General features: G+C 42.6%; 1 protein-coding gene across 1 annotated transcript; it reads left to right on the plus strand.

Annotated features, from left to right (window-relative positions):
* Nucleotides 1–389: 389 nt before the first annotated feature.
* Nucleotides 390–27333, plus strand: umad1 (UBAP1-MVB12-associated (UMA) domain containing 1). The gene is made up of 4 exons (XM_079258887.1): nt 390–585; nt 1022–1110; nt 16657–16742; nt 24459–27333. The coding sequence occupies exons 2-4, from the start codon at nt 1029–1031 to the stop codon at nt 24711–24713; spliced, it is 423 nt and encodes a 140-aa protein (XP_079115013.1). The 5' UTR covers nt 390–585; nt 1022–1028; the 3' UTR covers nt 24714–27333.
* The last annotated feature ends 66 nt before the right edge of the window (nt 27334–27399 follow it).

The raw sequence follows: 27399 nt of genomic DNA on the forward strand, positions 1-27399 counted from the left end.
AGCTAAACATGTTCAGTGACCCCTAGCATGTAACTGACTGCAATTTCATTTGTTAAATTATTTATTTGTTTTCCTTTTTATTGAATCATATTTATTTTATTAATTTATTTTATTCCTTTTACTTAAATTTAGGCTCAATGTTGGACTTTCTGTTGATGTTTTATGACACCTGTTCTGATGACTATGAATGTGTGCCTATATGTCAAAGTATTTTTAACTGAGTGCATAAAATGCCCTGTATTTGTGTATAAAATGTTCAATCAAGAAGAAGAAGGGAAAAAAAAGTATTTGTTCTGTAAACTTTAATAAGGTTGTTGAAAAATACAAAAACAAACCTGTTGTTTTCTACACGGACGACGGACCAGATGGCTGCCAGTGACGTCACCAGCACAACACAGCTTTGATGCTGCAGAAAAGACCTGAAGGAAAAGTAACTGTGGACACTTTCTGCTTTATTCCGTGTCTGCGTGGAGTTTCCACGCGAGCTGGAAGAAACGAAGCGACTCCAGACGGACTGAATAAAATATTTACTGGAAGCATGAACTGAGTTTTAGCGCGTTTTCCGCGGACAGACAACAGAAAGAGGTCAGTTTCATTTCAGAGGAACCCGATCAGAGCACCGCACGTATTACGTCATAGGTACACTAAATAAATGACACTAAATAAAAAAAACAACAACAGTCCTTTGTGGAGGGTTGTCGGACATTAATCCTTTATTACTAGGCTTTCTCTTTGTAGAGTTATATTCTAGTGTTTTATACTAATTTTAAATTAAAATGGATGTTTTTATGTTGTTGAAATGAGTTTTATGTTTTTATTTGACAGGAAAATCACGTCATAGTTACACGAAATAAGAAAAATTTACTCTGAAAAACAGTCCATGATGGTGGGTTGTTGAAAATGAATCCATTATTACTCGGCTTTCTTCCTGTGGAGTAATATTCTAGTGTTATTACTGATTTTAAATTAAAATTGATGTTTTTATGATGTTGGAATGAGTTTTATGTTTTTATTTTGACAGGAAAATCATGCTGAGTTTTCTTGGATTTCGTAAAGACTCTAAAAAGTCAACATCTGAGAAGGAAGTGGATGGAGGGTTTGTCATCGTAGGTAAGAAAGCTTGTTGAAGCCAAACAAACATGTCTGCTGTTGGAAACAGAAACCAGGAGGACTCCTTTACAAGTTGACAGACATGAAATCCAAAAGCCTGGAGTCTCATTATTCCCAGCCTTTGAAACAAGACCAGCTCCGATCCTGTGGAGCCGGTGTCCTGCAGGTACTGGATGTTTCCCTGCTGCAACATGCGTGATTCAAACGAACCGATCATGAACAGACTTGTGCAGAACTTGACTTCAGGCTGTTTAAAATCCATGTTGTTTGAATCAGGCGTGTTGCAGCAGGGAGACATTCACCGCCTGCAGGACCGAACCTTGTGAGCTCGGCTTCATAATGTTGTTTTTAGAGCATCCTGAGTCTTTATTACCAATCTGAAACATGATAAAACCTTTGGGAATTGTATCATGATCCTTCATTTGCTTCAGCTGCGGTGCCGATGTGAACCCCACCCATGAAGGTTTCTGTGGGAAGACAAAGGAGCGTCACAAATACTCCTCACATAAAGAGCACAGATAATAATTCGCACACTCACAGAAAGCGTCACTGCATTTCCTTCTGCGCTAAGCCCACACCTGAAAGGGGGTGTACCAACAATGCAAGGTGTTAGAATATCTTTCCAAGTCTTTATTTAATCTCTAACATCCTTTTAACTGTTCCACTCTAGTGGTCAAATCGCCAGGTAAAAAACCTTTAACACACATGAACAATAAAAGTAAACACATAATTCACAATACACACAAACCACAGTCCTGACACCAGATTACTTTTGTCTCTTTTTGATCAGTATCAGCTTGTCTCAACTCAGCTCGTCTCAGCTTGGTCCAGTTTCTTTTCCATTACAGTTTAGTACCAGGTCTAAAATGGTCGGGTTTGTGTAACAAGCTCTATAACAACACAGGGCCAAGAGGCAATCTGCTACCTGGTCTGCAGCTCGCCGGTCGCTGACCATAAATCGTATCCATCTGTTGGAACCACTTCCAGTCTCGCCTGTTTGATCCCCTCCGACCATCGTGGTCCTTGACCTGCCGATAGTCACTTTGGAGCTTTGTCAACTTCTCTAGACACTGCTGGAAACTCCTTTGCCAGCCGTAGTCATTGAGTCCAAAAGCTCTTTATATATTTTTTCATTTGGTGTCGCTCCCTCTGGTTCCCTCTGAATCCTTTCCTCAGCAACCAAGCAAAGAAACGTCTCCACCTCGGTGTTGGACCACGGAACAGACTTTGCACCATTGTTTGTCACGTAACGTAAACAACTTGCGAGTTGGAGTTGCTCTTCCAGTGATGTCACTCCCTGACCTCTGATTGGCCGCGCCCCTGACCAATAGCGGCATGCAGTCTGGCGACGTCACACACAACCCGACTCAGCTGACTTAGCACCTGGGCTGAGGAGTTACAGAAAAAGTACCGGTAAATGGGAACAAAAGCCGAGTGGAAAACCCGACAAACCGAGCCGAGGCGAGTTAAGTTGAGACAAGCGGATTGTTACGCCCAGTCTAGGGGTTCCTGAGCGCAACAAGAAAATACCATCCTTCATTTATGTCAGACTGGCACACGGGAAGGTTCCAACAAAAAGATGCTTTTATTTTTACAACAAAAATAACAAACAATGATCTAACAGAAGACGTCTGATCTGAAAAACAAGTCGGAGTTAATAATGGGGAAAAACAATCTCAAAGTAAGCAAACGCAAAAATAACAAACAAAACAGATCCAATGCTCTGGGTTTGAACTTAACTAATAAATGTGAAAACAAAAAAACAGGTTCTTACCTCCTTGTCAAACAAAAACAAGAGGAAACTCAAACCAAATGGGCTCACAGCTTTTAACAAATGTCCCCGAAACAGTTCACAAACTCCAGACTCTCTCGCTCTGCCAGTCTGACACAACGCGATGTGAACGATGGTACGCCGCTTCGTCCCTCTGAACCCTCGAGCCAATCCCGTCCCGACCCGTCTCCTCAGGTGGTCCAACGCCGGTGTCGGGCGGCGCGTCGGTCCTTGCACCTGAAAAAAAACAAATAAAAACACAAGAAAACATTACGGCCGCAGTCGTAGCACTGATACTAATGGAAAAGGGCCGTTAGCTTACACTGAAAATATGCTTGACCACATTCAAACCACACGTTTGTAAAAACTACAAGCATTTATACAACCTACCTAACACATTAAAGCTTCCAAATGAACCCCATAATTCAGGTACCATGATACCACACAAACATTTCAACAAACAAACCCAAAAACAGGCTAAACGTCGCTCTGGTAACGCGCATCAAAAGTCCACATATTAATGTACCAGCTGCCGCTTCACCGATCTTGCGGGGACCTGCAACACAAACGCTCCTCATGCCCCGCAGCCTTAGCAGCTGCTGTGAAGACGGTCTTTTATTTCCGCGGACCAATCAGAGCGAGCGCTCCGGACGCAACAAGCTGCCCTGGTTCCGCCCCGAACTGCCGTTCCCAGCAGCTCAGCGCGACAGAAAGTGAGGGATATCCAGCTTGTTGAATGATGTCAGAATGAAGATTAAACGCGCTCCAACCTTTACAGGTGAACTTCGTTTGTCTTCCTCTGCTCTTCTGTTTGCCGTTCAGAGTTTAGGGACCAACATGCTGATAAAAACTCACAAAAAGACGAATCTGAGCCACGAATCAACCAGTAGATGTTCTGATTCGGTTTGTCTCTAAACAGTCCTCCTCATCATTAAGACCAAGACGACACTAAACACACGACAAGTTTATGTTCTCTGTTGTTGGTTTTTGTTTCAGTAAAAATTCTGAAAGGAAGGAATTTTAATCGTGCATTCATGACGTAATATCATTGTAGCATCAGCTTGTTGCATCCTGTGAGTAGGGCTGCTCGATTATGACAAAAATTGTAACCACGATTGTTTTGACTAAAATTGAGATCTTGATTATTGAACACAATTATCCAGTATTTCTAAACAACGCTGCGCGTCGTGGTGTTCTAGACTCCGTGTCGTGCATTATAACCGTCTAATGGACGGTTCCGAGTTGTTTAATCCGCTTTTACCGCTTATATAGGAACTATTTTACGTTGGTCTGGATGTACGTTTTATACCAAACAACCGCTGTCAGGCTGCAGCGCGTTTCTCTCATTCACCTGTTAAAAGACACCTGATCTGAACCAGCTGGTTAACGTGTTGCTATGGTAACGCCCCGTAACGGAAGGATGTTACAGTGTTTAACTGGCCGAACTATGTATAGGAAAATAAAGCAGCCATTTGTCACTGACAATGGTATAAACTATGTTTAGGTGAACTTCCACAACCTACTGCAGTTATTCTACATTGACCTGCAGCCGGAGCCGACTGAGACTGGCCGCCTGGGAGGGCTTTAGGACGGGAGAGGCTCCCGCTGCTCCTTCCTTACAGTAACTGCAGAACAATATGTGCCTTCAAGTCAGTCGCCAAAACACCAGAAAAGTCTCTAATAACTCCAGTAAAAGCTGCTAGATTTGTCGCTTTTAACAATAAAAGTCTCCAGATTTAGCGAGAAAGTCTCCAAGTTGGCAACAGTGTCTGAATGAAAGCAAAGCGGCTGTGGGAGGAGTTTACAGCACAGCGCTGCAACGCCAGAGACGCTCGATTAGCAGCTGAAGACAGCAGGAGAGGAAACTGCAGAGAGAAAAATAATCACACCCTTTTATTTTTATCATTGTTGAAAACCCAGATTGTAAATGAGATTAAAATCCGATTTATCGCCCAGACCTAGTGTGTGTTCCACCTGGAAGCTGAATGTCCTAAACGCTTGAGGAGTCGTGTGTACTGACAGATGTTGCTGATAGAAACGTAAAAAAACCACAATATCTCGTGCTTCTAGCTGCTTCTATCAGAATAAATTATTATGAAATTGTTTGGCAGGATGCAACAAACAAGGCGTCTCTGTATCTGATGAGTATTTTAGATTCATGACGTCAGTCAGTAAAAAGCAGTCGGGATTAAATGGAGCAAATCTGCATCCTTCATGGTAACCAGTGGGATTCAGCAAGGTGCTGTTCTGCCGTCTGTTCTTATCAATACGTATGGATCATCTTCCCAGGAAACTGTTGTTTTAATCATCTGATATATGAGAATGACTTGTTGGCAGTGTCGTTACAGTTACAGCAGGAGCTCAGGGAGTCAAGCTGCGTAATGTCTCATCATAGTTCATAAAAAAAGGTTATTATTTACTAGAACCAGGAGCAGCAAGAAACAGACATTTTCTTCTGATTTAAATACCACGAACAAAGTCAGATGTTTGGGTCTTAAAATCAGAAATAGGGTATGTGGTGGTGATGATGATGATGATGATGACGTCCACCATCAGGGCTGATAACTGTACGTAGAAGCAATGATGTTGGCACATGAAGCTAAGATGAAGGTGCTTTTTCACAGCGTTTGTATTCAATACAACTCCTGCCCTTCATTCAGGAACTTCATGTAAACATTTACATGTAAATTAACGTAAACGTAAATGTTTACGTGTCTATTAACTGATTATAAATGTGGTAATAACAATGTTTTGTGCTTTCACCTACAGCATCACCACCGTTTTATTGCTGTTGTTTCTGATTTGGACCGATTTGTCAGAAATAATGAAACGGGGATAAATTCAGTTTAAAAACTGTAAAATCTCACATGAAAGAAAAAAAAACAAGATTTTTGACACATTTTCCCAGAGACACGTTGGGCAGCATCGTGGGGAAGTTTAAACGTTGTGAAAGAACTGCAGACTGAGCTGGAAGTGGAAGGAAAGTCCAGCATTTCGTCAGCAGCGCCGGCAGGACCTGAGTCATCTGGAGCTGAATCTGTTTACCGAGTCCTGATATTTGTTCTTTTCACGGTCCGGATGGTTACTGAACTACGTCATGCTTGTTGTGTAAGCCAGAGAAATGTGTTGGATGGCCTTCAGTTGCAGCTAAACCTTCCCAGATAAGCTCCGAATCATTTCTGCGGCTCATCTTCAGCTTACTCTTCAGCTGATGCTGCATTCGTTCTGGAAATGTCTTTTTAGCGTTACATGTTTTTTTTCTTGGCTAAATTCAGCAAACGGACAAGCTTGCAATGAAGATTTATTATGTTTTCTTCTGGAATAGGGCTGCAACTAACGATTATTTTAATAGTCGACTAATCTGTAAATGATTTTTTCGATTAGTGACGATTATTTCTGTCCCGCCCACCATCTGTGCTTCCAGCTGACGCAGCTCTTTCTACAGGCTCCAGTATGTTTTACCCCACTCTCTTTATTTGCATCATCTGAATGTCAGTCCCAACATAATGTCCTTTAGTAAGTTAAAGGAACGACTACTTAACCAGTAGAATATTGAATTTTACGCTTAACAGCTTACTACTAATTGATTTTGAAACATCCAAACTTAGCTATAGTGTCATATCCAAGCTGTACAGAATTTGCCTCAAAAGGAAAACAAAATAATTAAAATATTTTAACATCTTAGTTTTTGTAGAATTGCACTGAAATGATTATTTAAATTTTGAAAAGCCTGTTTTGTGGGTAAACAAGGGTCAGAATCCTTTAAAACATTCCTGAATCCAAACGGTGATCCGGATCACCACCAAAATTAAATCACTTTTCACATTTCCAACAACTCCTGAAAATTTAATTAAAATCTATCCATAACTTTTTGAGTTATATTAAACACGAACAGATAAATGGAGGTAAAAACAGAAGCTCTTTGGCAGAGGTAACAACATCACATCGCTACTCGCTAATGCTAACTTTGCCATCAGGAATGTTGGAAACCACGACTCCGGGTGCTTTCTTTTCAGATGCTCTACGCGTGACTGTCGTGCTGCGGTGGTACGCCAACTCTGCGTGGCAGACGATACATTTCACCTGTTTGACACTTTGTTTCGCGGGAAATATCCCCAAACTTTGGAAATAGGTTGCGCCGCCGTCAGTATCTTCTTCGTTGTTTAAACAAAGACGCTGCACAAAATGACAAAACTGCCCCCAGCTCTTCCCCTGGTGCTTTGCGTCATTTGCTTTGTGTTTAGAGCTCTTATACTGTCTGAACAGCCGTGGTTGGTAAATGGCGTTAAGTTGTCTGGCGCAGCGTTTTTATAAGCAAAGCCGTTACGGGTGTTTATAATGCGATGCGTCGACAATTAAATTTCCTGTCGATGAATTTTCATTGTCGCCAACTTGTTGCAGCCTTACTCTGGAATGAGCTGAAGAGCTGCATGCGACACAAGCCGCGAGTTTTGGACTTCTGGATGTTTTCCCAGAAAAAAAAGTACTAATGAGTCATAAACAGCGGACACAGTCTGGAAAATCTCATGTTTTTCTGACGAGGAAGCTGAAGTGAAAAACTTTGCTGAATGGAGCTGATGAAGGGAGCCGTCACACCGGCCTTCTTCATCCTCATCCTGGTTCATTTGCTTGGAAAGTCCACTTTGTTCGGGGGGCTGTGGCAAAAAAACTGGTTCAGATCAGAGAAACGTATTTGGTCCACCTTCGGCTCGTTTCAATTGGACCAAATACAGGAAGTGGACTACAAAGTAAAGGGTATTATGGGGTCAGCGCACGGCATTGTGGGTCAGATGTGTGTATAACGAATGTATTCATCATATATAATGATATAGTATAATCATTATAGTAAAGTCTCTATGTTATAGTAAAATGTAGTATAATCTGCATCATGCACATGTTTTACTCTGATGGAAGCACAGGCTGTCCTGTATTAAGCAACAATAGAACCATTTTACTTGGTTGTCTTGTCTGGTTTACTACGTTGGTTGTCTCGTCTTTCAGTAACGTAGCACAGCACCGCCTCTGGTGGCGAGAGGAACACGTTATTTAAAAAATGTCGCACACCCCAACCAGGTCTGGTGGACCAGCATGGTTCTCATATATACCAAAATCCCAACCGTGCCGAGTCTGGCAGACTGTCCTGGTCTGAATGGACCCTTCAGAGAAACGTTGTGATGAAGGTTTTTACAGTGAGTCAGAGTTACAGACTGGAGCCATGTTGGAGGGTCTGTATCGCTGCAGACCTGGACCGTTTTGGAAAAGGTAGCAGATGAAGTGAATGACAACGGGTCTGATGCAGCTGATGGTTCCAGAATAAATTTCAGTTTTAACTCGGCTCGTTCTGCAGATTCAGGTCAGCGCTACTCACCCAAACCTGAAAAAAAAAAAAAAAAACAGACTTTGAAAAACATCACTGCAGTTTGAAATATGACAAACTTGAATGATTTTGAAGTACTTAAAGTATCTCAGATATACTTAACGGTTCATAAGAAGTGAGTAAAAGTAATTAAAACATATTAACCCCTTCTTCACCAGGCCAAAATTACATCTGCCAAATGCATTAAGTGGATTCTGACACCTACAAGTGCTGTAATATTTGTCTCCAAAGAAAACTTAGGCATTACTACAAAACATGTGTTACTGTGTCTGACTAAATTCACCTGGAACACAATAGAAAAACTACATATTATTTAGCCAGAAACCGGATTTATCCAAACACATTTCTGGAATCATATACCCTACCAGATTATTAGAAATAGTATAAGCAGGTTTATTAACGCACATTTTTAAAATAAAATCCACTGTAGAAAAATAGGCTTCGACTGTCTGCTGACTTTATTCTATGATTTGTTTTTATCTAAACCACAAAATCCACACGGATAAAAGCTGAACGTGAAGAAACTTTATTTGATTTATTTGATTTGGTCCCCATGAGTTGCAGGATTGTTTGCAGTTAAATCCTCTTGAAACTTATTGGAGATGCTGGTGGAAGAACACAGATGGGCCGGAGCTGCGTGTTCTGTTTTTTCCTTTTTGTTTGGCAGGAAAAATAACACATGTCTGAGCCAGGATTCTGCTTTCCAGACTAGGAAACCAACACAGCTCGAGCGTTTGGTGTAAACCCTGTTCTCTTATCAACACGTAAAAATGGTGAAGCTCATCGTCCACTTAATCAGGTTCACCCTATAGTACCTGATGGACCCTTTTTCCTCCAGAACTGCCTTAATTCTGTAACAGATTCATGAAGGTTGAAATGTTCCTCAGAGATTTATCTTCATATTTACACAAAGCATCACACAGTTGCTGAACATCACCATGAGAATCTATCGTTCCACCTCATCACCATGAGAATCTCCCGTTCCACCTCATCACCATGAGAATCTCCCGTTCCACCTCATCACCATGAGAATTTCCCGTTCCACCTCATCATGATGAGAGTCTCCCGTTCCACCTCATCACCATGAGAATCTCCCGTTCCACCTCATCATCATGAGAATCTCCCGTTCCACCTCATCACCATGAGAATCTCCCGTTCCACCTCATCACCATGAGAATCTCCCGTTCCACCACATCATGATGAGAATCTCCCGTTCCACCACATCATGATGAGAATCTATCGTTCCACCTCATCACCATGAGAATTTCCCGTTCCACCTCATCATGATGAGAATCTCTCGTTCGACCACATCATGATGAGAATCTCCCGTTCCACCACATCATGATGAGAATCTCCCGTTCCACCACATCACCATGAGAATCTCCCGTTCCACCTCATCACGATGAGAATCTCTCGTTCCACCACATCATGATGAGAATCTCCCGTTCCACCACATCATGATGAGAATCTCCCGTTCCACCACATCACCATGAGAATCTCCCGTTCCACCTCATCACGATGAGAATCTCTCGTTCCACCACATCATGATGAGAATCTCCCGTTCCACCACATCATGATGAGAATCTCCCATTCCACCTCATCATGATGAGAATCTCCCGTTCCACCTCATCATGATGAGAATCTTCCGTTCCACCTCATCATGATGAGAATCTCCCGTTCCACCTCATCATGATGAGAATCTCCCGTTCCACCACATCATGATGAGAATCTCCCGTTCCACCTCATCACCATGAGAATTTCCCGTTCCACCTCATCATGATGAGAATCTCCCGTTCCACCTCATCACCATGAGAATTTCCCATTCCACCTCATCACCTTAAGAATCTATCGTTCCACCTCATCACCATGAGAATTTCCCGTTCCACCTCATCATGATGAGAATCTCCCGTTCCACCTCATCACCATGAGAATTTCCCATTCCACCTCATCACCTTAAGAATCTATCGTTCCACCTCATCACCATGAGAATCTCCAGTTCCACCTCATCATGATGAGAATCTCTCGTTCCACCACATCATGATGAGAATCTCCCGTTCCACCACATCATGATGAGAATCTCTCGTTCCACCTCATCATGATGAGAATCTCTCGTTCCACCACATCATGATGAGAATCTCCCGTTTCACCACATCATGATGAGAATCTCCCGTTCCACCTCATCACCATGAGAATCTCCCGTTCCACCTCATCACCATGAGAATCTATCATTCCACCTCATCACCATGAGAATCTCCCTTTCCACCACATCATCATGAGAATCTATCGTTCCACCTCATCACCATGAGAATCTCCCGTTCCACCTCATCACGATGAGAATCTGTCGTTCCACCTCATCACCATGAGAATCTCTCGTTCCACCTCATCACCATTAGAATCTCCCGTTCCACCACATCATGATGAGAATCTCCCGTTCCACCTCATCATGATGAGAATCTATCGTTCCACCTCATCACCATGAGAATCTCCCGTTCCACCTCATCATGATGAGAATCTCCCGTTCCACCTCATCACCATGAGAATCTCCCGTTCCACCTCATCACGATGAGAATCTATCGTTCCACCTCATCACCATGAGAATCTCCCGTTCCACCTCATCACGATGAGAATCTATCGTTCCACCTCATCACCATGAGAATCTCTTGTTCCACCTCATCATGATGAGAATCTCCCGTTCCACCTCATCATGATGAGAATCTCCCGTTCCACCTCATCACCATGAGAATCTCCCGTTCCACCTCATCACGATGAGAATCTATCGTTCCACCTCATCACCATGAGCATCTCCCGTTCCACCACATCATGATGAGAATCTCTCGTTCCACCTCATCATGATGAGAAACTCCCGTTCCACCACATCATCATGAGAATCTTTCGTTCCACCTCATCACTATGAGAATCTCTCGTTCCACCTCATCACCATGAGAATCTCCCGTTTCACCTCATGATGAGAATCTCCCGTTCCACCTCATCACCATGAAAGTCTCTCGTTCCACCTCATCACCATGAGAATTTCCCGTTCCACCACATCATGATGAGAATCTCCCGTTCCACCTCATCATGATGAGAATCTCTCGTTCCACCTCATCACCATGAGAATTTCCCGTTCCACCACATCATGATGAGAATCTCCCGTTCCACCTCATCATGATGAGAATCTATTGTTCCACCTCATCATCATGAGAATCTATCGTTCCACCTCATCACCATTAGAATCTCTCGTTCCACCTCATCATGTTGAGAATCTCTCGTTCCACCTCATCACCATTAGAATCTCTCGTTCCACCTCATCATGATGAGAATCTCTCGTTCCACCACATCATGATGAGAATTTCCCGTTCCACCACATCATGATGAGAATCTCCCGTTCCACCACATCATAATGAGAATCTATCGTTCCTCCTCATCACCATGAAAATCTATCGTTCCACCTCATCACCATGAGAATTTCCCGTTTTAACCTCATCATGATGAGAATCTCCCGTTCCACCTCATCACGATGAGAATCTATCGTTCCACCTCATCACCATGAGAATCTATCGTTCCACCTCATCACCATGAGAATCACCCGTTCCACCTCATTACAATGAGAATCTCCCGTTCCACCTCATCATGATGAGAATCTCCCATTCCACCTCATCATGATGAGAATCTATCATTCCACCTCATCACCATGAAAATCTATTGTTCCACCTCATCACCATGAGAATTTCCCGTTTCACCTCATCACCTTGAGAATCTCCCGTTCCACCTCATCACGATGAGAATCTCCCGTTCCACCTCATCACCATTAGAATCTCTCGTTCCACCTCATCATGATGAGAATCTCCCGTTCCACCACATCATCATGAGAATCTATCGTTCCACCACATCATCATGAGAATCTATCGTTCCACCTCATCATGATGAGAATCTCTTGTTCCACCTCATCACCATGAGAATCTCCCATTCCACCTCATCATGATGAGAATCTATCATTCCACCTCATCACCATGAAAATATATCGTTCCACCTCATCATGATGAGAATCTCCCATTCCACCACATCATGATGAGAATTTCCCATTCCACCTCATCATGATTAGAATCTATCGTTCCACCTCATCATCATGAGAATCTATCGTTCCACCTCATCATCATGAGAATCTATCGTTCCACCTCATCATCATGAGAATCTCCCGTTCCACCACATCATCATGAGAATCTCCCGTTCCACCTCATCACCATGAGAATCTCCCGTTCCACCTCATCATGATGAGAATCTATCATTCCACCTCATCACCATGAAAATCTATCGTTCCACCTCATCACCATGAGAAGTTCCCGTTCCACCACATCATCATGAGAATCTATCTTTCCTCCTCATCACCATGAGAATCTCCCGTTCCACCACATCATCATGAGAATCTATCGTTCCACCTCATCACCATGAGAATCTCCCGTTCCACCACATCATCATGAGAATCTATCTTTCCTCCTCATCACCATGAGAATCTCCCGTTCCACCACATCATCATGAGAATCTATCGTTCCACCTCATCACCATGAGAATCTCCCGTTCCACCTCATCACGATGAGAATCTATCGTTCCACCTCATCACCATGAGAATCTCTCGTTCCACCTCATCACCATTAGAATCTCTCGTTCCACCTCATCATGATGAGAATCTCTCGTTCCACCACATCATGATGAGAATCTCCCGTTCCACCTCATCATGATGAGAATCTATCATTCCACCTCATCACCATGAAAATCTATCGTTCCACCTCATCACCATGAGAATTTCCCGTTTCACCTCATCACCTTGAGAATCTCCCGTTCCACCACATCATCATGAGAATCTATCGTTCCACCTCATCACCATTAGAATCTCTCGTTCAACCACATCATCATGAGAATCTCCCGTTCTACCACATCATCATGAGAATCTATCGTTCCACCTCATCACTATGAGAATCTCTTTTTCCACCTCATCACCATGAGAATCTCCCATTCCACCTCATCATGATGAGAATCTCCCGTTCCGCCTCATCATGATGAGAATCTCCCGTTCCACCACATCATCATGAGAATCTATCGTTCCACCTCATCAGTATGAGAATCTCTCGTTCCTCCTCATCACCATGAGAATCTCCCGTTCCACCTCATCATGATGAGAATCTATCATTCCACCTCATCATGATGAGAATCTCCCATTCCACCTCATCATGATGAGAATCTCCCGTTCCGCCTCATCATGATGAGAATCTCCCGTTCCACCACATCATCATGAGAATCTATCGTTCCACCTCATCAGTATGAGAATCTCTCGTTCCTCCTCATCACCATGAAAATCTATCGTTCCACCTCATCACCATGAGAATTTCCCGTTCCACCTCATCATGATGAGAATCTCTCGTTCCACCTCATCACCATGAGAATTTCACGTTCCACCACATCATGATGAGAATCTCCCGTTCCACCTCATCATGATGAGAATTTATCGTTCCACCTCATCATCATGAGAATCTATCGTTCCACCTCATCACCATGATGAGAATCTCCCGTTCCACCACATCTCAAAGCTGCTCTGTTGGATGCAGCTCTTTTGATATTGGAAGTCGTTGGAGTAGAGATGTCAGGATTGCTTAGTTTAAGAATTAATTGTTGTATTATTGCAACCATCATGAATGCCAGGGTAGGAGATCCTTGACAAACAGCCTGAGCAAGCTACGTTTGGAAAATACACAATTTAACAGTTCAAATCCCTTCCTGAGAGAAAGCCAGTGGAAGGACAAACAGGTTGAGTTTGACAGACTCATCCAATCATTTAAAACAAGCCGATTAAAATGATTTGATATTCTTTTCTCAGTCCTGTCTGTTCCACAGAAGATTAAATAGTTTTATTTATTTATTAACTGACTCCAATCATGATGTGGATTTTAAGCAAAACAGTAAAAACAAAATTGCTCCTGGAAAATATCTCCTACCCTGTGTTTCATCGTAAAGATCCCTAAATATCGTCATTTTGCATAAAAGATGGTGTGTAGATCGTTTTGGCCTGTTGGTGCAACAACCAAACGCTTAGTGACCTTGTGTTGCTTAGTTTTCCTCCCATGTTTTCACAGCAAAGGAAGAGTTCTTCCCTTTAAAATTACAGATGAAATCATCCTTGTTGGATTGTTTTTGGCTTGTGGAAGACGATCAGATCATAAAGCAGGAAATCCATCCAACATGATTCATCTCCTGCAAGAGAACTAGCAGCTTTAAACCAACCAAGCAGAGGGAAATATTCAGTAACTGGATTAAACATGTTAACTAGCTTAGTTCTGACAAAACATGTTAACATTTCATTTGCAATTTTCTGATAATGTACCACTGGTTGGACTTGCAGCACGTGACGCAGTGTTCATTATGCACAAATCTAAAACTGTTTTTACTGTTGCAGCGTGTCCGACTCAGTGTGAGGAAGATGCCTCTTAGATAATAATTAACTAGAGGAGGTCTTATTCCGGAGGCTGATGGCTGCTGGCAGGAATGATCTTCTGTGTCTTTCAGTCTTACATCGGACCTGAAGAAGCCTCTCACTGAACACACTTTGTTGTTTCATCACTGTGTTGTGGAGAGGGTGTGAAGAATCCTCCATCATCTTCATCAGCTTGTGCAGCATTCTTCTTTGGACAATCAGCTCCAGCGGCTCCAGAGTTACTCCAAGCACAGAAGCAGCTTTCTGGATCAGTTTGTTGATTGTCTTCAAGTCTCTGGTTCTGATGCTACTACCCCAGCAGATGCTGCAAAGCTGAATGCACTCTCCACAACAGACTTATAGAAGATATGCAACATCTTGGTGCAGATGTTAAACCATCTCAGCTTCCTTAAGAAGTACAGTCTGCTGTGACCTTTCTTGTAGATGTAGTCAGTGTTGCATTTCCAGTCCAGTTTGTTGTCCAGCTGAACTCCAAGATACTTGTAAAAACAGGAGAAAACTCAAACAAAAAGCGTCAGCTCACTTATGAACGACAATTACTGTTTTAGTTACTCTACCATCCGGATACAAGGTCAAGGACGATGCGCTCCATCCCTCTGAGCCCCCAATTAGAACGGCCCATCATGCCCCGACCTGTGTCCTCTGGCAGCCCAATCCTAGGAAGGCTACAGCGCATTTGTCGCACACCTATTCACAGAAGTATTTACAAATAAAAACACACAACATGACATAACAACTGCAGTCGTAACATCTCCGACTGCATGTTGGAGTAAAGTTGGAGAAAGCGTCGTTGCTCATTAAAGATGAGATGATTCGTGTGAAATGCAGCAGACGGAATCTCCTCCAGCGTGTTCAGCTGAAAGCCACATGGCGACGTCTTTTCCAGCCAAAAGACGGGAAATGCTCTGATCTGATGGGGGTGGCGAGTTTAACCACAGTCACTAAACACCTCATTAGTACCAGAGCTTTGAGCTCCGGGACTAGTTCTGTATTACCGAGAATGTAATCAATGAAAATGATCTGGAGTTGTTCTCTTCTTGCCTTGTGTTAAAGGAAGAAGGAAGATTTCATTTAATTACATGACTGAGATGTTTTAAAGCTCCAGCAGGTAAAGTTGCTCATTTTACTCTGGGTAAAGTGGTTCCTCGTCCTGACAGTAGTCTGTACATTCTGTAATCATGAACAATAAGAAATATAGTTAGACCCCTCATTCATTCATTCATTCATTCATTCATTCATTCATTTTCTAAACCGCTTAATCCAATTCAGGGTTGTGGGGAAGCTGGAGCCTATCCCAGCTGTCTTTGGGCGAAAGGCGGTTAGACCCCTCAGTTTACTGTAAATCTGTAAAAACTCTGACCAATCCAAACGTTCGGACCCAAATGAAGTTATTCATTTCTTATATTCTGTAAGCTTCTTCTCCCGGCTCCCCTCCTCCCCCTCCAGCTGCGCATACCGATAGCCACACCCTGCATATAAACAGCGAGTTATGATGAAAATACAAAGTAGTGAAGAAGAAACTCGGAAGGCAAACATGGCTGAGAAAATGCAGGAAGGATTTCCCGACCCGGCTCGGTTTATTTGCCTCCTCCTGCTAAACAGCTGAGAAAGAGAAATCATTGGTGGAAAAAGCTGCGAATAAAAAAGCCTTTGATCACGCAAGGAGGCGGAGCAAAACCAGAGGGGGAGGAGCCAAGATAGGGTCCTGCTAGCTACCCCAACATTACCTGCCCCAGCTTCAGTGCCATGTAATAGAAGAAATTGTGCCTTGATATGATTTTGGTGGAACATTCCAGATTATTGATGGTTCCTGCATCTCTGCTGAGGAAACTATCAGTGAAATGATCTCCGTAAGGTTTCAGCGTCCCAATGAAATCATCGTTTACACTCAGCTTCTGTTGTGTTTATTTACAGGAGAGACACCAGAGGAGCGCAGTCGGAAGACGCCGTCCACCAACGTCGGACAGCTGTCGACCAATGTGGTAGTGCTGCCATCGAAGGTGAGCTTGCTGGGCTTCAGTGAAGATTAATGTTTAATCTACAGCATTTCCCTCAGTAGCAGTGCAGAAAAGAAGTCAATTTCAAGCAGCCATAGCAGCTGTCTTCTGACTAGAAGATCACTGGATTGATCCCAGGCTTCCCCTGACCACATGCCTGAGTGGACGTGGACAAGATTCTGAACCCTGCATTGCTTCCCAGTGTGCCTATTGGTGTGAGTGTGTTTGTGTGTGTATGTGTGTGTGTGTGAATGTATGTGTGATGCGAAGTATACATAGTTTTGAGTGGTCAATATGAGTGGAAAAGCACTGCGAGTCTGTTTACTGAATTCAGGCTTCAGTTTGTGTCTAGGGTCACAGGTCAGGATGTTTTAGTCAAATAAATACAGAAATATGAGACTGTCCAGAGAAGAAGGATAAAATATGTTTTACTGTCCATTCAGCAGCGTGGGGAGGATCATATCAGCATGTACTGGGAGTTGGAATAAAGGTTGACAGCTTGGATCCAGCGCTGCAACTCATGAAGCTGTCAACTGTTACGCTTTTGTCCCACCTTGTCAGCCTCAGCACGCTGCTGCACGGCGACCGCTAGAGCTGGGCGATATATGACCAAAATCTCATATCCCGATATAGCTCATTTTATATTCCCCTAAACAATATACATAATGATATAAAACTGTGTGTGTAGTGTTGTGTCAGTCATCAGTTATGTGCCAGATGTTTATGGCAACAGCAGCAGTGATCTCCTTCCATCTGGGGGAACTATGGCCGTATGACGTTTCACAGGTAAATACCTGCTGCAGCGTTTGCGTCTGGAGTTTATTATGAGCTTTCGCCTCCACTGGACGCTGCTTTTGCGACTTTTGCTTGTTGACTCTATTCTTTATTCTGTATTCTTTATCCTGATTCCTGCAGGTGATAAAATGAGTTAGTTGTGTCGGAGTCCGTTGTTGGGACTGTGAGCTAGTCTGTTGTCGGTTCCACGTCGGTCTTTTTATATCCAAACCGCATCCAGACAGAAATTTCCCTCTTTTAGGAACAAGCTCATCAGTTTGGATTGGCTGGTCATCTTTTAGTGAATTATACTGCTCTGAAACCATAGACCAGGGGTGTCAAACTGCAGTCCTGGAGGGCTGGTATTGTGCAGGTTTTTGTTGTCTCTGTGCTCCAACACACACCTGACCGACACTCAAACAGGTTGACAAGAAGCTGCTGGATCCATTGATTTGAATCAGCTGTGTTGGTGGAGGGAAACAACAAAAACCTGCCGGATTCCGGCCCTCGAGGACTGGATTCTGACACCCCTGCCATAGACCGTATATAAAATGATTGATGTAGCCTCCGTGACGTCACCCGTATGTTTCTAAAGAGCTGAATTAAAGCTCGGTGGGCGGTTCCTACCGTCGCCATCTTGGCAGGGACATGCGTGTCGGAATATATATATATATATGGGCAAAGAGGTGGAGCTGAGAGGAGGGCTGTGGGTGTCATGGTGGATGATTGACATCTAGCGAACTCTGAACTGCCTGTAGCTAAGAGCTAACCGAGCTAACCTGGAGATAACAGAAGCTAACCAGCTAACGGAGGGTAAGCGGGCTAAAGCTAAGTCACGCTGTTAACCGGCTAAAAACCGTGGTTGTTCTACGTTCTTCTTACTTGAAGGGGGAGATCGGGTACCTGTCAATCAAAAGGACACAACCCCAAATATGCCGAATTTCGAGATTAAATTACTTTAAAACTGGCGAGTTAGAAAAAAATTCACTCCCCCCACAGTTGTCATTAAGGTAAACCTGACCTATTAAACCGAAAATTAATATTTGTACCAGGCTGTAAACATGTTTATTTCTGCTGTAAACATGTTTATTTCTGCTGTGAAGTTGGTCTTTTTAACCTGGGAGTCTATGGGGATTTGCTCTGTTTTGGAGCCCCTAGTGGATGAAGGGGGAACTGCAGTTTTATGCACTTCCACAAAGGCTTCACTTTTAACCGCTGGAGGTTGCTGCTTGTCTGAAACTGGTCTGCTGCCGTTTTCCTCCATGTTTGTTTATATATTGCAGCATGCTGTAAAGTGCATCGTGATGTAAAATACTGCAGTAAAACACCTTATTGTGGCGTAATCGATGGAGCCTCATATGAAATAACCGACATTTTCTATCATCCCATCAATATATACAGCTGCACGGCGACCGCTGCACAGATGCACATAACAGATCTAACTGTCCCATCAAACAAGTTGGAAATGCCGCAGAGTTTTAAGTTAGTAAAATTACATAATGTGTCTTGAACACATCACAACGTGCTGACTAAACATAAACTCACAAAGCGACATGCATGAAAGTGGCTAAACAGGCTGCTAACATTACAGAAAGCAGGTCGCTCAACGTGCTCATGATGCGATTTTCATTTTTTTTGCCATATTGTATAAACAAATACATCCTTCTCTATAATCTCTAGAATATTTGAGCCAATCTGAGGACTGTTCTCAGGTGAGGAAGTACGGGACATGATGCGAGAATGTCTGCTGGTTTTGTTGACAGGAATGCTAGCAGCTTTGCAGCAGACAGTTTCTTTGTTTGTTTAAGCAACAAACAGTTGTGGCTGCAGGTTAAACTGGATGTTTTTAGGACTCTCAGCTCCTTGCGATACCTCCTCGCTCCTCATTTATGACGACAGAAGCAACAACTTCCACCTAATGAAGAAAAACAACTTTTCTTGTCATGATTTTGAGGCTGAGCAGCTGTACTGATCTAGGAAGCTAATGAGAATGTTTGCAACTCTGGTGAAGAATACAATGAAATGAGTGTCGTCAAATGAAAAAAACCTCTTTTTAATGTGTTTTATTTTCCTCAGTGTGGCTCTTAGAGGCTTTCAGCAGCAGGACCAGTGTCCTCGTCCTGCTGCTGAAACAGATGTCCGCCATTGGGACATTAACTGGCGATTGTTTGGTTTCCAGTGGAGAATATTTAAATCAACACTGGTGTGTACGTGCATTTGGAACATATGGAGTCCTGCAGCCACCACATGTCGCACAGTGAAAGGCTCATTTCTCCAGTTTAGTCACATGGTGCAGCCGGAAGCCCTGACATGCAGCTCCAAGAAAACCACACTCCCACCAGGGTAAATGTGCTGTGCGGAGTGTTTCGGGACTATAGAACCAGATCTACCGGCTGTCCGGTCTTTGTACAACCGGTGTCGGAGCTGGCAGTGAGTGGGATTCATGTTTGGACTCCACCAAAGCTGCTTTCTATCACCGAGTCTGTTCAAGACCTTTATGGACAGAATTTGTAGGCACAGCCGAGGTGTTGAGAGGACCCGGTTTCAGGATCGGCTCTCTGCTATTTGCAGATGAAGTGGCTTCTGTTGGCTTCATTGGGTCATGATCTCCAGCTCACTCGAGCGATTCACAGCCGACTGTGAATCATGGTCCTCAGCGGTGGAGAGTCCTCTCCACGTTGGTAATGAGGTCCTGCCCCAGATGAAGGAGTACCAGACCTATTCAAATTTGACCTTTTTCATTAAGCATATGCAAACTGGTTTTATTCCCATTCTCCAAGGTCTAAATGAACTAAATATACCAGTTACTTTGATCTTGGACCTTGGCTATGCCTTCTTCAGGAGCCATGTAGTTTTATTGTTAACGTTTTTCGAAAAGAATCCCAAATTCAGGATATTATGTCCTTTTTTTCGTTGTAGCTTCCCAGAGGTTGATGCTGTAGGATTGAAAGTTGTACCAAATGAAAGCTAATAAAATGTTCTTGCATATGGTTGTTAACACATTAACACCTCCAGTATTTCCTGCATTTGAGGAATGAGAATCCCAACAGTGACCCTTCATAGAAAGTTCCACAGGAATCCAGCAGTGCAATGCTACATTGCAGCTGATAGAAACATGGGGTCTCACAGAAAACATTGTAGGCTTGATGTTTGATACCACAGCAACCAACAGTGGCATCAACAATGGTGCAGAAAAGCTGATAGAATAAAAACAAAACCAAAAGGTATTCTACTTCGCTTGTGGCCATCACATACCAGAGGTAATAATTAGAGGTGAATGGGAAGCTGTGTTCAGGAGGGTCAAGAGTCCTGGCATCCCAATGTTCAGCAATGTGAAAGAGAAGTGGCAAAACGACATCCACTGTATCATGGCCTAGAGACCAATTGTCACTGTTGGGATTCTCATTCCTCAAATGCAGGAAATACTAGAATACCTGGCGACTAGTAGGAAGTTGACAGCCATTGATGCTGGAGCTGGTTTGCCCAATGAGATACACACCACTAAATGATCTTATGCCAGGAGTTGCCACCTTTCTTCTCTTTTCAGTTGGTTCATCAATCAAATCAAATCAAAGATACTTTATTCATCCCCGAGGGGAAATTCAGAGTTCAAGCCAGCTCGTCCAAGGTTTGACATACAGACATGTAACATTCATGACAAAAGAGCAATACAGAACCGAGCTTAAGCCTAGGCCATGCAGCTATTATACCAGCGCTGCCTTACAATAGATAAGAACAGAGATACAATAGGATCATATGAGGTTTATCCGTAAAGTGAGAACTCATCTTCCTCATGACGTCCTGGAAAGGGTGATTTATGCTTTTATCTTCTCTGGACTGGACCACTGCAACTCGCTTTATACTGGGATTAACCAGTCTCTCCTCCGCCTACAGCTGGTCCAAAACTCGACTGCTAGCCTGTTAACAGGGAAAAGATGGCGTGAGCACATGACTCTTGTACTGCCTTCTCTTCACTGGCTGTGTGTCTCTTTTAGAATAGTTTTACTTCTGGTTTTTAAATGTTTAAATGGTCTGGCGCCTTCGTACCTTTCTGAGCTTCTGCACCATCACCGTCCTGTTTGAGCTCTGAGATCTGAAGACCAGATGCTTTGAGTGGTCCAAAGACTCAACTCTTGGAGACGGAGCCTTTTCCATAGCAGCCCCAAAACCTGGAATGGTCCCTGTCTTCCTGTGAAGTCTGCTGGGACTTCAAGTGGTTTTAAGTCTCTCTTAAAACTCGTCTTTTCAGACTGGCTTTTAAATCCAGAGAGCAGGACCACCAGGCAGGACCACCAGCCAGAACTACCAGTCAGAACTACCAGTCAGGACCACCAGTCAGGACCACCAGCCAGAACTACCAGTCAGAACTACCAGTCAGGACCACCAGGCAGGACCACCAGTCAGAACTACCAGTCAGGACCACCAGCCAGAACTACCAGTCAGAACTACCAGTCAGGACCACCAGTCAAGACCACCAGTCAGAACTACCAGTCAGGACCACCAGGCCTTTTCTTGGTCTTATAGTATCTATTTAACTGTTGTTTTATGCTAATAATGTTTATTTATTTATTAATTTATTTATTACCTGTACAGCACTTTGGTTACCTTATGGTGTGTGAAAGTGCTCTATAAATAAAGGAGTGTGTGTGTGTGTGTGTGTGTGTGTGTGTGTATGTGTGTGTGTGTGTGTGTGTGTGCGTGTGTGTGTGCGTGTGTGTGTGTGTGTGTGTGTGTAAAGAACACAAGTACATTGGAATTAGGGTGGAGACAAATATCCTGCATAACCTGATAATCAGTCCTGCTTCATAGACTGTTGTATCCAAAACCTGTGACTTTAGAGCTTCGCTGTGATATCTGACACCAGGATGTCACCAGCAGGGCGACAGCCGCTACTGACGCAGGGTTTGTGGCACACGCTATGCCTCCTCAGACACCCCTTTTCCCTGTAGACCTGCCTGAAGTCTTGGTTTCACAGATTCAACAAGGTGCCATGAAGCATGAACCTTCCTAATCATGGATGATGAAAGTGTCAGGCGTTCATTGGTCCAAAACAAAAGGCGCTGCTACGTCAGATTACAGAAAGGTCGACCTTTAAGGAAAACCTCTAAAGACAAGGAAAGAAAGAAAACGCAGTGGTGATGATGATGATGGTGGCAGGAACACAAGATGGCCTTACAACACTCAAGCTGAAAAAGGTGCTCCTCAGCAGTACTTATTCACTGAGGAGGAGATCTACCCCAACAAGAAGCAGGTGGAGCAGGCGGCGATGCCAGACCAGGTGTGCTGTGAGCAGGAAGTAAAGACAACAGAACAGACAGGAGCGGGACTAAAAGTCACGGAAGCAAAACACGAAACTCAAAGACAGAAACTTAGGAAGAGGAATAAAACTAAAGCACAACCCTAAAACCATTACAGTACCCTTCCTGAAGGACAGTTCCCATTATACAGAGGGTTCGCCTGAAGGTGGGAACCATTAAGGCCCATCTCTGCTACCCTACGTACGTTTCAACCATCGCCAAACATCGACGTCCTCTTACTGCCGTGTGTCTTTTACATGACCATAACTGTAAAGTCAGTTCATCCACTAGTGGGCAGCGCTGAGTTCAGAGTTCATGTCTGAGTTTTGACACCAGCTGGGAGCAGAAATGCATCGTTATAAAGTTATTTACAATCGTCCAAAAACACCACAAGAAGAATTAAACCTCTTTGTTTTCAGTTCTCCTCAACTTCTTCTGCGCTGAGGAAGAACGCAGAAGAAGTTGCGTTCTGGTGGCCGTTGGTGGCCGTTTCCACCATAGATACGTGTGAAGAAGATGACTCGCCCGCACCAAGGGGCTCAAACTACCGCAACCAGCAGCCGTGTTGCCACAGTAACGTTGTTTTAATGCTACATGTATTTTATAAACAACCAGAACAATTTCATGTTTAGTTTGTTTTAAATACCAGAGAAGCAGCGATAAAAATACTTACTTAGCAATAATAGACCTTCACCATGGTAACCAGAGGTTAGTGGTCTGGATTGATCAGATCCTACTGATCTGGATTGATCAGATCCTACTGATCTGGATTGATCAGATCCTGGTTGTCTAGAGTGATCAGATCCTAGTGTCTGGATTGATCAGATCCTAGTGGTCTGGATTGATCAGATCCTTCTGGTCTGAATTGATCAGATCCTGGTGGTCTGGATTGATCAGATCCTGGTGGTCTGGACTGATCAGATCCTGGTGGTCTGGATTGATCTGATCCTGGTGGTCTGAATTGATCAGATCCTGGTGGTCTGGATTGATCAGATCCTGGTGGTCTGGACTGATCAGATCCTGGTGGTCTGGATTGATCTGATCCTGGTGGTCTGGATTGATCTGATCCTGGTGGTCTGGATTGATCAGATCCTGGTGGTCTGAATTGATCAGATCCTGGTGGTCTGGATTGATCTGATCCTGGTGGTCTGAATTGATCTGATCCTGGTGGTCTGGACTGATCAGATCCTGGTGGTCTGGATTGATCAGATCCTGGTGGTCTAAGTTGATCATATTTCTATCAGAACCTTGACTGAATTCTTCCATGTCTGACCGTGAGCATTTCTGTCATGCTATCGCTCCACACGCGTGTACGTTCAGGTCATGTTTACCTCTGATGCCGTGCGCTGAACCCACAATGCACTTTGTTTTGTAGTCCGTTTCTTGTATTTAGTCCACTTGAAACAGACAAAGACCTGAAGAACTCTTAGGCAGACTGAGTCTGATCCAGTTCAGAATTTTTCTGAACGTTCACATGAAGGAAGCGGACTATGAAGCGACCAGACCCCTCAGGTCATCCAGATCTGGTCTTTTCCTTTGTCCCTTGTTTTCCATTTTAAATGATGATTTTTATTTCCTAACATTCCTGTGTGTGTGAAGCTTTTAAATTTCCCTGCTGTTGTACGAATAAACCTGCCTTCCCTTCCAGCCATGTTGTCCCGCTCCACCTCGACCTGCTGCTGAAGCGCTGCTGACGCCTCTACTTCCCCCAGCGGTGGAAGCTGCCTCCACCCTGCCAGACCTCCTCGGAGACATCCCCTTCACTCTGGCTCCTCACGTCTTGGCCATGCAGACGGGATTCCCTCTGGTTCCCGACATGCTGCTGTCCCGTGACATTAACTACAACCTGGCCAGTTTTCAGTACGACTTTACTTTGGAAAACTCTGTGCTTCAAAACGGCTAGTCTTTATGTCACGCTGCAGTTAGCATCAGATGAATGAACGACTCTGTGCACCGTTTTACCTCCCTGATCTGTTTTCAGTGTAGAAAACAGAGTAATACTGATGGTTTATTCCCGCTTTCTGTCTCCCTGCCAGTTTGAACTAGATACCTGCTACATTAGTCACTGTCATGATTGATTTAGACATTATCCTCCTTATTTCTGTCATTTAAGGCTTTCAACTCAACATTTGATCCAAAATACTGCAGTGAAGTCAGACAGGGAGACAAACAGGTCTCTACAGACAGCCTGCCCACCCACGACTAAAAACTGAATGTAGCGCGTTGGTCTGAAGTCAAGCTGGATGCAGACCATCAATAATCAGGTGTAGTTTGATTCTCCTCTGATTCATAAATCCCACCTACAATCAGTAACTTCACCGACACGGTTAAAGAGTGTTTTACTTAGAAAATAACGTCCAGATGTTCCCTAAATGCCTCACACACACACACAATACACTCACATTTAATGTGTCAAAATACACTATACAAATAAAAACAAAACGTGAAATCTAACAGAGGACTTTATTTAACGTTACCGCTGCGAAGCAGAACACAATCCATCAAATGCAGATATTTCTAAACAAATCTTTGCCCAGTCTTCCCACAGCTTCAAACTGGGCTGGACGGTGTTCAGAGGAAACACCCAGCGAGGGAAGTAGACTGGGATTCTGGAGGAAAACACACCTTTTAATGCTGCTTCAACATTAGTTCTCCTGTTGGAGTCAGATGTGTTGCTGAAATATGGAAGTGTAAAATTCATAAAATCATTTATTAGAAAAGAAAACATCTGGTTTTTCTGGGTTTGAGGTGTATTTTAATATAAATATTTTCTGTTTATCTGTTGTTGTTATCTTTTACAGATATGTCCATTTAAAATTGTTTTTACATTTATTTCATTATTTTTCAAAAGATTATGTTTTAACATTTTCAACACAAAATTATCTTTTCTCTGCAAAAATTGGATCATTTTACACCCCCAAAAAATCATTTTATTACAACTTTTGAAAACAATTTTTTACGAGTTTTTTTTTATTACATTTTTAAATTTGACTTCATGAGAATATTTTATTTAAGTAATTTTTCTGTTTTTACGTTAAAGAGTTCGGGTAAATATTTGTTTCTTTTTAAATTATGAGAGAATTTACTAAAAAAAAATATATTTTTCTTTTAAATATATAAGCTAATTTTAAAAAAAAATATATATACACGTTTTTTAGCTTTGACATGTTTTACAAGAAAAATCTAAATATTAGGGCTGTGACGATATGCTTTTGTCCCAATTCGATTCATTATGATTTTTTGGGTGCCTATTCGATTTAAATTGCCATTTCACAATTATTCGATATTGCTGATTTTTGTAGATTAAAAACAAAAAAAATGTACAAAACTTTTATTTGGTCGTCATTTTTCTTGATTTCAATGAGGAAAAAACAACACTGTTACCAAACCATCATTTTGCTGCTTTAATGCCCAAGAAGAAAAGATCAATAAAACAATAAAAATGACAAGAAATTTTATAATGGATTTTTTTTTATTCGATTTTTCTTTTAACAAATAAATCTTATTTCAAAATTGTGAAACAGAAAATCCTGATTTTTTTTTTTTTTTCCCACCCCTACTAAAAATCATGCAGTATCTTTCAGAACAATTTTTCTACTTCTTTGCTCATAATTATGAATTCAGAAAAACCAGCTTTGTTGTTTTCTTTAGGTGAGTTCGACAAAAGGCCGTTTATTGGTGACGGTTTCCTCCTAAATCTGACCTTCCTTTTTCATCCAGCACGTTTTCTTTTTGCTTGTTTAATTTGTTGTTTGTGTCAGATTTACATGTTATTCCTTCGCTTACTGGGCAAGTCGTTTGAGCCATAACAGCGTGTACTGTAAACAGTAAAACCTGATGAATAACGCTTTTCTGCATTTATAAAATGGGCTAACGCTGATACCTCATTTACTCCGATGTTTTCACATGCCGGCACGTTTGTCATTGTTTAGAAGTAAAAACAAAAATGATGGTTTTTCAGTGGTAATACTTTAAATTATTAAGTAGCATAACTGTGATTTATCCAATGTCAGCACCTTCTCTGTAGTTATTTGATATATTGTTTGTTTTAGATTTGTTTGGTGGAAAGTTTATAAAACAGCATTAATTTGTTTTTGTTAAACTTCAATTTAAATCAATTTTCCCTGAGTTTCACATGTAATGTCTGTCAGTCTTCCTCTTCTTCAGTGATGAAGGAAAAAACAGCTAAAGAACATCAAACTAGTGTAAATAGAGCAACAGTGGAACGAGTACGACCTCAAACGTTATACTTGAAGTACTAAGAGTTGAAGTAGTTCTTGTAAATCCAAATGATTCTTCCTGCTTGTTACTTTTTTAAGCTTTCTCACCAGTTTTTTCTTTGAATTTTTGGGGGCAAACATTGGAAATATAAAATGTTATCATCAGCAAAGAAGTTAAGCTTTGATGAAACCATAATTTTACTGAGTCGTTGACAGCATCCAGCAGGAAACTTGCCAGAAAAGATTTGTACCAGTGATCTGCCAGCCGTGCCTTTCACGTATTGACCGCTCAATAAATCCTTCTCCCTGACGCAGTTTGTTCCCTGACTCTTTCGTTCACGTAGCGACTCGATCTGATTGGGCAGGGAG

This window comes from Telmatherina bonti (genome assembly GCF_933228915.1).
Source record: "Telmatherina bonti genome assembly, chromosome: 19".
NCBI lineage: Eukaryota > Metazoa > Chordata > Actinopteri > Atheriniformes > Telmatherinidae > Telmatherina > Telmatherina bonti.